The sequence below is a fragment of the Tympanuchus pallidicinctus genome, unplaced genomic scaffold (assembly GCF_026119805.1).
Source record: "Tympanuchus pallidicinctus isolate F22 unplaced genomic scaffold, pur_lepc_1.0 scaffold2, whole genome shotgun sequence".
Taxonomy (NCBI): Eukaryota; Metazoa; Chordata; class Aves; order Galliformes; family Phasianidae; genus Tympanuchus; species Tympanuchus pallidicinctus.
The window spans coordinates 25570839-25581725 of record NW_026294721.1 but is presented as its reverse complement, the minus strand read 5'-3'; the positions used below and the strand labels follow the sequence as shown (position 1 = coordinate 25581725).

General features: G+C 41.8%; 1 protein-coding gene across 7 annotated transcripts in view; it reads right to left on the bottom strand.

Moving 5' to 3' along the window:
* CRACD (capping protein inhibiting regulator of actin dynamics) overlaps positions 1–10887 on the bottom strand; it is a 113035-nt gene that overhangs the window by 4416 nt on the left and 97732 nt on the right. For all 7 annotated transcript variants that reach the window (XM_052682379.1, XM_052682381.1, XM_052682380.1 and 4 more), the window contains 5 exons: positions 9218–9283; positions 7763–7945; positions 3208–6304; positions 1465–1655; positions 447–612 (listed from right to left, as the gene is read on the bottom strand). In XM_052682379.1, coding sequence (XP_052538339.1) covers positions 447–612; positions 1465–1655; positions 3208–6304; positions 7763–7945; positions 9218–9283 — 3703 coding nt within the window. The remainder of the gene's footprint in view (positions 1–446; positions 613–1464; positions 1656–3207; positions 6305–7762; positions 7946–9217; positions 9284–10887) is intronic.

The window sequence follows — 10887 nt, the reverse complement described above, 5'->3', positions numbered from 1 at the left end:
CACAGGTTCATTTAGTAGAGGTTCAGCACCATTTGCACTGGGAGCTACCCTTAAACTAAAGGCAAAACAACACTGCAGTTGCAATTTACAGCAAATCAAGTTCCCTTAAGTTCACCGGTCTTGTTCCAGAAATATCTGTTGCATATGGCATGGGGAGAGAGCCTGATGTCTTGGTGGTTTGGTTTGGTTTTGTTTCGATATTATTTTTTAAGTTAACCTGTGGCAATCCTGAAAAATTTGAATATTGATTGAATAACTTGGAGAACCAAGTTAAAATGATGTACTGGAAGCTGAGGAGACTGCAGCAGGTTGTGCTGAATGCAAATGCATTTATAATTGTAGAGGTAATACGAGAGAGGAAAAAAATCATTCACTTTCTCAAAAACATGCAGTACCACTTCTAAAACTACATTTCTGCTTGAGTAAAGGTGAGTCTCCCACTGTACCTGTCACAGAAGTTGGAAGGGTGTTAGACTTCTTCAGCTGCTCCCTTCGTTCTAGTCTTGACACAGCCGTCTCAATTTTCTTCTCCCCTTCTTGAGGTGTAGATTTCTGCAGTGTGCTCGTTTTGCTGCTGCTGCTTTTATTATCTGATTGATTGCTTACAGCAGCCTAGAACAGAGGAAAAGTGGTAAATGAGAATCTGTCATAAGGCAACCACAAGTAAGAGGTGTTGCACCTGATGCTTTCATTCATTGTTTGTCCTTTCCTCTGCTTTCCTTTCAGGCAAAGAATCCAAACAATCCGATACTTCTAAAAGTAGTAGTTATTAAAGCTTGTATAAGAAAGCAGAAGAATTAGTTTTTTCAAGTTGTCTCTTCAGTCAAAATATGGAACAGTATGAACCACTCTACCTGTTACACAGAGGACAGAAGAACAGGGTGACTTCACACCCCTGCTTCACACCCCCACACCAGTTATATGTGTTTCTGACTATAGATCTGTCTGAGAAATGTAGGTCTCATCACTGACATTAAAATATACAGTTGCCCACACAGCTTCCCTTTTTACCATCCATAGTATCTAGATACAGCATCACGGCTCGTATAGCCTGTTTTAAGCATTTGAAAGTTTTGTATGACAGTTCATTTCTTTCATTCATCCATATTGTGTCCAAGTATTATGACAGAAGTGAATTCAAACATTAATGTTCACCTATAAATGAAAATAGCAGTACTCAAGCTTTGAAAGAAACATGTTACGTACCATTTTTCTGCTGCACCAGCTGCCCTGTGGGCAGGCTTATGATTACCACTAACTGCCCCGGATATTAAGGCATCAGAGTTTATACTGCGACTGTCACAGTGTTTCACATTACTTTCTACTGGAGCAAAAGGCTGCTTTTTACCCACTGTCATCTTAGTTTTTGTGAAGTCTTAACAAACCAACTGCACATGCAAATACTTCACATAACAACTGGCTAGTACTTTTAATGGAACCATCGGTGTTTCTAAAGATATTTACATTTTCTTTAGCCAGCTTCTCTGCTTGCTTTGCCTCTCTGGCTTGTCTCCTCTCTTCCCTAGTAGCTTGTTGCTCACGAAATCCCTTCTGTTTTTGCAGCGCTAATGTGATCCATAGTGGTTGTGAAGTTTCAACTTTTTCCATCAATTTAGAGCCATCCAAAGAGTGTCTGCTCTGCAGGACTGGTTTTTCTGAAAGAAAACATGAAGATAGTTGGTTGAATACGGGATATCCATTGTCTCAAGTAACCAATACAACTTCCCACCTTGTGAAACTGCAGCTAAGCTCATGGACTTCTGTGCCATTCACAGACCTTCAGGAACTATCAGATTCTGAATGAGTTTTTAAAGCCTCAAGAATACGACCTAATTCAACACTCCAGTACTTCAGCCAAGTTGAAAGTTCTGTACTCTGATAAATGCACTCTTAACATTTTTTTAAATTGCTATTTGAGCAATAGTTGATTTCTCATTCAGTGTGGTGACTCAAGAGCAATGAAAGGTGGATGTAACCTTTTCTTCTGCAGCACAAGAGCTTTCTGGATTTTCCAAAGCTATCTTTTATCTCAACCGAACTGGTTCAGAGGCAACAAAACCTGAATTACTTCCTTCTTGCTCTTGTTGCCTGTGGCTATTCCCAGAAACAAATCAGGCTTTATTTAAGCAATTACTTGAAAAGCTTCATTGAAACTAGTAGCCAAAGTACCTATAAGTGTGAAACCACATAACTAACTTTAAATATCTACACTCATGTTAGCAAAAAAGTATTTGAGGCTAAAAACATCTCTGACAGCAAGCATCTTGTACAAAATTGAGTCCTGTAGTCAATACAGAGCTGTGTAAGGCACTGCTGGTAACTGTGAGCAGCATGTAGGTGCAAATGTTCTCCTGCAGAGCACAGAAACCCTCAAAGGGCACAAAGGCCCTGCTCTCCTAGAGCACAGCTGTGCCTCCAACTAGTTTCCAAAATCCTCATTTAGAAATGAAAGGAAAAAGTCTGTGTTCACAGAAACTGTAAGTAGTTCACCGAGATGCAATTTTAGAAGTCTTGATGTTTACAGAAGACAAGAATGGGGAAAAAAAGGGGATTTCCCAAATAACTGCTGAATTCTTGGCCTCACTCATCTAAGTGTCCTCACGCTGACAAGGTACTTTTTCCAATCATACTGAGCACTCTTTCAGGACCCAGGGACTTTCAACCTTCCTCTGAAGAGTCACTAGGGCCACTGTAAGCACTTGTACTACTGAAGAGTGCTGCTGAAATGCAGACTCATGCCCTGCTGTAGATTGATAGAGAATATGCCCAGGTCAGATACTACAAGGGCAGCCAGATCTTATTTCCTTTTTTAAGATCTTTTTAAGCTAAATACTATTCGTCCCAGAATAAATACAATATGCAAATTATAGAACTGACTCCCTCCACTTTGATGGCACCGTTACACATAGAACACAAGTCCATATTTGCCTAACAAGGTAACATCTCTATCAAGGAAAACTCACTTCTGTCACCTTGAAATTCACTTTCTGAAGCAGGACATACTGGCTGCATTGAGTTTGTGTGTATCTGAATTAACCTGTGGGGTTAGGAAGTCTCATTCATTCAGACAACTGTATGCAAAGCAGTGGCACTCCACACATAATATGTCAGGTAAAAATTATAGCTTAAGTCCAGATTTCTTCCTCTGGACTTCAGTATCTCATTTTGGAATTGCAGACAATCGCTAAATGACTTTTAAGTACATACCTTTCTTCAATGGCTCAGGCTTTTTGTCATTTTTTTCTCTCCAGGGAATACTCAGAGATGGGAAAAACGACTTCTTTTCTCTGATTTCTTCCTCTTCATTTTTGCTCTCATTCGGTGCCACCGGAGGCACTGCTCTGTCATCTTTTCTCCAGCCCCCATCCGATTCAGCCCTAACAAACCTCTGCCCCAGTGTATCAGCCAGGTGTGATCGGTTCATTTTCGAGAGAGGAGATGATGGAGGCGTTTGGCTGGCAGGCTTTGGAGCTAAGGCAGGTTTCTGTGGGAAGAGCGACTTGCATGCTGGTTTCTCATGAGGAGGTAAAGCGCTCTGGCTGGTGGCTGGCAGTGGTGTGCCCACTTGTTGTGAAGTCTCCAACATAGTAAATGAAGAATCTTTTGAGTCTTTTAAATTCCCATGGACGTTTGCTTTCCCTATACCAGGGGATGTACTCTCCTGTGTAGCAAGAACAGCAGATTCCTGTTCACCATCAGCTGTGAGTAGTGGGTCAGGCACACCATCAAAACTGTCTCCTGCACTGTACCTTTTCTTTTTCCTCTGCTCTGCCTGTTGATCATAATGGAAACGTAAAGAATAGTTTGTCCTCCGTAACTTTATCCCAAAGGGAGAAACATTTTCTTCTCCATTTGGTGCTGGTTTATCTGTTTTTTTGGTGCTGTTGTTCTGCTGATTTTCCAGAGCACCTGGAAGTTCAGACTGGGGTACCTCCTTACCTGGAGAACGAGGAAAACTTGGAACAAGAAAAGATGGAAGATCTTTTGCAAATTTACAACCTTCTGTGTTGTCTGTAATTTCACTGTGTGTTTCTATTTTCTCTTTAGCCATTTCAGATAAGTTATCCTTTAAAGCGGATACTACATCCTCATTTGCATCAGTGCATGACCCAATGTTTCTTCCCACAGCCACTTTTTCATTGCATTTTGCTGCACTTACATTCTCAGTGCCTGAATTGGTTTTGGAAGCTTCTGAAAATTTCTGCCACGCTGGTGTTATTGAGAACTTTGCATTTGCAGATAGGGTTTTCCTCAAGTTACCATGGGGAGAACCTCGTCCCCGGGGCGTCCAGTCATCGCTGTGTCTGCAGGCACTTACTCTGTCTTTCTCATTGTATTTGCCATTTTCTTTATTCTTTAAGATTCTAGAACGGATAGAGGCCCACTCAGCTAACGTGGCTTGGTCCAATGCCTCTTGTGTGTATTTGATTTTACTGCTGCTGGGTTTGGGACCTGGAGATTTTTTCTGGACCTTTTCTGGTGAAGGAATATCCACATTTTTTTTCTCTTCTGTTAAGCCAAGCAATGATTTACAAGCTGTGTCCTTTATCTGGTTCAGGTTAACTGCTGTGCCACACAGCTGTGCTCCAGTAACCAGAATAGCTGTATGGGGTACACACACAGATGATGGGAGCGTATGAGAGCCCTTGCTGGAGGTGTGCATCGTGCTATCTTTGACGGATGGAGAAGATAGTCCTGCTCCTCTGGCAGGCATGACTGGACTCAGATTTACTTTCTGAAATATGATCTGTTTATCTCCAGAAGACACTTGAAATGTGAAGGGTCTGGATGCAGTTTGTCTTTCATCTACCTCCTGCCACCTGAGTTCTTCCCCTATTCGCTTTTGTTCTTGAGCATCAACTTCTCTCTTCAGTTTCTGGGCCAGGATTTCTTCTACTGTTTTACTCCCTTTTTCTGGCTGTTTGATTTTTTGCGGTCTTGGTCTTTCCTGGAGTTTGTCATCTCCTTGATTCCTATCAGCCCCCACAGAACACAGCTCATTCTTGTCATTTTGCTGCTCCAAGGATTTTTCCTGTTGCTTTTGAGGAAGATTTTGCCCTTCTGTGTCTATTTTCTGCTCTTCCAGCTTGTTCCACTCTTGTTCCTTTTGCTGTTTCAGTTCATCTTGTTGCACAAAGTCTGTACTTTCCAAGTGCATTTGTTTGGTGAGTTTATGTTTTCTCGGCTCTTCCCGCCTCTGTTTCTTCTCCAGAAGCTGCTGGGGTTGCTCTTCCTCTGTCTTTTCTCTCTCCTTCAAATGCTGTCTTTCTTCCTCCTCTTCCTTCTGTTGGCTGGGTACCTCAAACTCTTTCTCTTGCTTCAGTTTCATTTCAGCTTCTGGAAGCTCCTTCTCTTCTAGTTCTCGTCTCTCTTTTTCTTCCTTATTTTGTTCCATCAGTTCTTTTTGTTCCTCCATCTGGTTTCTTTCCTCTTCCTCCTGACACCATTTCTCAGTCTCATGTTGTGTCAGTTCTTCCAGCTCTAGCTTCTTCTGTTCCTCCAGCTCGTTCCTCTGTTGCTCCTCCAGCTCCTCCAATTCCTGGTGTTTCTGCTCCTCTAGCTCTTGCTTCTTCTGCTCCTCCAGTTCCCAACGCCTCTGTTCCTCCAGCTTCTGTCTCTGTTGTTCCTGTTCCTGGCATTTCTGCTCCTCCAGCTCTTGCCTTTGCTCCTCCTGTTCCCAGTTCTTCTCCAGCTCTTGTCTGTGTTCCTGACACTTCTGTTCCTCCAGCTCCTGTCTCTGTTGTTTTTCCCATTCCTGGTCCTTATATTCTTCCAGTTCCTGTCTCTGTTGCTTGTTCCATTCCTCGCACTTCTGCTGCTCCAGCTCTTCTCTCTGTTGCTCCTCCAACTCCTTCTGTCTCTGCTCTTCCAGTTCCTGGCATGTCTGGTCCTCCAGGTCTTGCCTCTTCTCTGCCTCCAGCAGTCTTCTCTCCTCTTCCTGGCAGGTTTGCAGTTCAGTTTTTGACGATATGTCTCCTTCGAGGAGATACTGACTACTCTCTTTTTCATTGTCCCTTCTCTCTTGCTCTTTTTGCATCTGCTCCTCCAGCTCTTGGCACCTTTGTTCTTCCAGTTCTCTCTGTTCATCCATTTCTACAATCTGCCTTATCTTTTCAGCTTCAAGGATCCCCCAGTGATCTTCAATTCTTTTCTCCTCTGCCAGCTGAAGCTGCTTTGGCTCATCTCTGTTCTGGATTAGTTTGTCTGCAGTGATGTGTCCGTTATAACCTGGATATCTGTCTACAAACAGCTCAGTCTCTAGATCCTCTGGCTCAAATTCTGTTATCGTTAAGCTTTGTGATCCCTGAAATAGGGAGGCAAGTATGGAATTACTTAACATTGCCTATTGGCTTATTATTCTTTACAGTGAAAAAAACTATAGCTTGCAAATGCAAAATAATGTCTTTTCTTTAAAGAGAATGACTCAGATCTGGAGCCAACACATTTCAATTTACAGTTAATTTCTTCACAAATACCACGCCTCTCACCTGTACAGGTGACAGCCTTTTTAAGAAAGAAAATATCTCAACAGTGATAACTACAGTGTTAAATTAACGGTCGCTATTAGAAGTACAAGTTAATCCAGGCTAGGATCTGCCATTTCAGGAGGCTGAGAAATATGAAGTTTCACACTCTGTTCTATTACTTAGAACTCTGTTCATAAAGCTCAAAATAATTAGCACCTGCCTCAGGGCATTTGTTTTGCCAGCTCTTTTGTGACAAATCTAATGTTAAAGAAAAACTGCAATGCTAGTCGGGAAAGAACAGTGCTCAGGGGCACAGGACTTGGTTGCTTTTCTCAAAACCTTGCCACAGTGAACTGAGTCTCTGTTTCTAACTGCTGCCCAGCAATGCTATACTGTTCCAAGGCACACGTTAACTACTGCCTGGTTCTGCGTGTTTGCCTTGCAGCACTGCCAAGTAGGTGAAGTGCCTGCAGTAAACAGAAGGCAGATCTTTTTCACAGCTTGCTTTTTATCTCTGTAACGAAGATGAGCTGCACCTTAACAGCGCTGCCCAGCACTTTCCATGAGGAAAACAGCTCAGTTAGTGCCCTGCCCAGCTTTCATCTGTACAGTTGTTATTTAGCTCCAGTTAAACAGAAAGAAACTAAATTCTTAGATTTAATATCTTCATTGCAATAGTGGATAAGAAGGATCAGTGCCTTCTCCTATATGTTGTGTTAGTTGAATAGTCCCATTTATAAATGCTGATGTCAGGATAAAAACCGAAGTAACCATGCCGTAAGCATATTAGAGCTAGGATTTGTTATCTCGCTCTCAAAGCTGTAGGAAGAGCTGCATTACTCATGTCTTTCTCTTTTCTGTATGACAATGATGTCAGCACTGTCAGGACCTGCACCATTCTTCCAGAAGCTTCAGACCATGGTGTCCTAATTTTTATTATTACTTTTTTAACTAGATTAGCTAGAATCAGAAAGTTCTCTTGAGTCTAGAATACTAGTGGATGTACTTCAGATTTAAATAGCATTTGTTTCAGCTAGCAATGTGAAAACTTTGTTGCATCTTATCTCCAGGTAGGGTTTCATCTTTAGGTCTTGACTTCAAAACAAAATAATCATCTATTTTGTTTTAGCCTGAAGACACAAGATTTGTCCAAGCTTTCACTAGTTGCCTCCAATTAATATCAATTACATCTTAAGGCAGTCCTCTGCTACTCCTGGTGCACTCAGTTATGGCTATTTAGTACACAGCTTCAAAAGCAACCTCCTCCTCTTGTTATTTCACTGAAGGTTCAATACCTTTGTTAATCTCTTGTGTTTTCTGGACATTCTCTGCTTTTTTGGCTTCACGGACAGTTTGTGTTTAGCTGCACTGTTGTCTAGACGAGCAACAGCCTGGGGAACTGCATCCAGATTGATTGTTTCAATTGTGCCAGAACAGGAGAATTGTCTTTTTGGCCGGGATGACTTGACTGGAGTTACCTGTTTGTATCACAAATACAAGAAATCTGTATTAAGTTGCTCACTCAATTTAAAAACATCATAACAAACAAACACACATACAACAAAACTTGGCAGTTTTGATTTCAAAGGAACTTACTAGCTTATAACCAACAATTTGTTATCTCAAGCCCTATTTTCCCATTACAGAAGTTGTGAACTTTGTACAGCTGTAACATTTTTCTGTTTCCGGAACCTCACACATTTTCATACTTTTCACTTAAATATTACTCAGAATATCCCAGCTGACTTTTTTTCACAGAAAATGTCAGCTCTGCTCATAAGCTGTTGGGATCAACAAGGGCAAAGGCAGAGTTTTCAGCAGCGTCCCTTAGGACATTTTAAAGTTTGCATATTGTAAAACATGTGCATCTTTAAATAATTTAGATGGGATGCTTCAGGAAGAGTAAATCAGAATGACTTATTAAAGCACTATAATAGAGCAGCTACAGAGAGGTACTGTCTGTGTGGTAGATGACTAAGCTGTGGGGTCTCAGAGCCTCCAGACAAGCCTCTCTCCACAGCCATATGGAGATGTCCAAGCAACCACAAGCACCAAGCAACAACAAAAAATGAAGTATGAGAATACTGGCTTTGGTGCTTTTCCTTATGCACTTCAAATGTTTTGGTTCAGAAACTGCAAATACAAGCAAAGTGATTTAGTGAGACAAGGGGCGTGAGTACAGTGGAACTGGATGCCTACACATGTAAGAGTGAGCCTGGAACCACAGCTTCTCCTGTAAAGCACTGAGCTATCATCCCAAACCTGTGTTTGGCACAACTCCAGTGGAAACAGAAGACAGAAAAAAAGGGAGAAAACGTTTTCTGTAAGGAAACAAAGTCACACGTCTTGTTTTCAAGACAGTCCTGCAATTTTCTGAGGTTAAGCATATGCTAATTAGGGAACCAATTACTTAAAGCTGACGGAGCATTTTACATACACTTACTGAATTACATGTAGACATAACAAAGTAGTAGAAGTACTTAGGAAAATCATGGCTCTGTGACTAATACATCGAAAGCAGATATGCTGTAGGGCCAGCAGAGAGATTTCTGCTGTTTCCTGCAGTCAACTCTCACTACAGAAACAGATTTCACAGTCTTAGTGATTGCTGATTTACTATCCTCAAAACCATGCAATATTCACAAGATCTTGGATGATGATCACGAATCAAAGAAATGTATATTAAAACAAAAAACAACTGTTAGGCTTCTAATAGCTAAAAATGGAAACTAACTCAAAAGTTTCGTTACCTTTTCTTCCATTTGTCCCGTTCCAGGCAAATCCATTGGTCTCAACAGATCTGGAGTGTCTGCTGGCTAAAAAAGAAGATTAGCACAGCTGGATATTAAAACTACAGAATCTAATAAATATGGTTCAAAGATCTTGTGAAATCATGCAGTTACAGTAGATTCAGTTTTCTCAAGTCTTATTTCCTGTCTGCAGGACTGCTGCATAAACAACTCTTGTTTCTAAATACTGTCATTTTCTCATTGCTCCTTCAGTGACTACTGTCAACAAGAAGAAGTTGCTGCTACTGGACACTACAGAAGGTGAAACACTTCCTTAATGAGATAACTAGATTCAAATGAAAGAGCACAACTTTTCAGGATTTCAGGCAGCTCTTAATAACTTTATTTTCTCCTGATCTAGGCCCAGTGAAAACTAAGAACCTGGTCTGTGTCCAGTCAGGCATCAGTTCTGCTGCACAGAGCTGCAGCTCAAGATTTTCAATAACTCCTGTTCTTCACAGAGTGACCTGAGCCTACCAGAGCTCCATAGCTACTGTCCTGCTTGAAGCCAGCTCACACAGGGGGATTCTAAAGCACAGGGGTAGAAGCACCATTAATTGCATCCAGAAACATTTTTTAATTATTATATCACAGTATTACTTCACCGCTTAATGAATGTTTGGATCCCATTACACCAAGTGCATATAAAATTTCCTTCTGAACAGATTAATAGTACAAAGCATAAAAATATAGCTTAAATATAAGTCTTGCCATTGATCCAATTTAGGAAAATCAGAAGCCACAAGCCAGCATGGGAAGCTTGAAGCGCGACAGTGCTACATGGTCCCAGCCACTGGCTCCTCCAGACCCACACAGATAAGCACATGGAGCTGCTACAAGACCAGCAGAAGAGACTGGAACTGAAACCAAGCAAGGTGCCATGCAGCAAAAGTCTCTGATAAAGCAGGCAGCAAGCAGCGCTCAGCAGGATAAAGCAAAGTGCTGAGCACTCTGGCAACTCAGCAATGACTTATTGGTATCTACCTATGTACTTGGAACCGTGATCTCCTGGGAATACTGATGTTCACTCCTCGGTGTTATGAGAAAGAACTATGCAAGGCAGCATTAATTCTGTTTTCAGACCATAGTACTTGAAAGAGAGGCCTGAACCTCTCTCTATTACACAAGGGAACTCCTGTGATTTTTTTGTGATTCTTTCTTCTTTCCAGTTGGAGGTCACCAGGTGGTGATGTTCTGGTCTCCCGAAGCACAAAGACCATCTGCAGAGGTGGTGTTGGAGTGTTCTCCCAATTCCAGGCTATGTAGCCAAAACCTGCCACAGCCCCACTGTGATTTGAGGCACAAAGGATGCTCTAAACTGATTCCTTCACAAGAGATTATTTGTGAAGCAGAAGAAATACACCTTACTTCTAACTGCATTTCTGGACTGCTGAGGGACAGGTGTGAGCATGCAGTTCCTACCCAAGTGCCTAGCTCCCTGACAGCTCCAACTACTGCCATGAAGCAAGCAGTAACAGAGAGTTATGCTGCCTCTTGAGGCAGACGAAGACTGGGCCACCTCAGCCATAAATCTCTCTTCCACACATTTATCTTAACACAGGCATAACCTGCAGAGGACATTCATTACTTTTCACATAGCCAGTGCTGCCTTTAGCACCCACGAGCAGAGG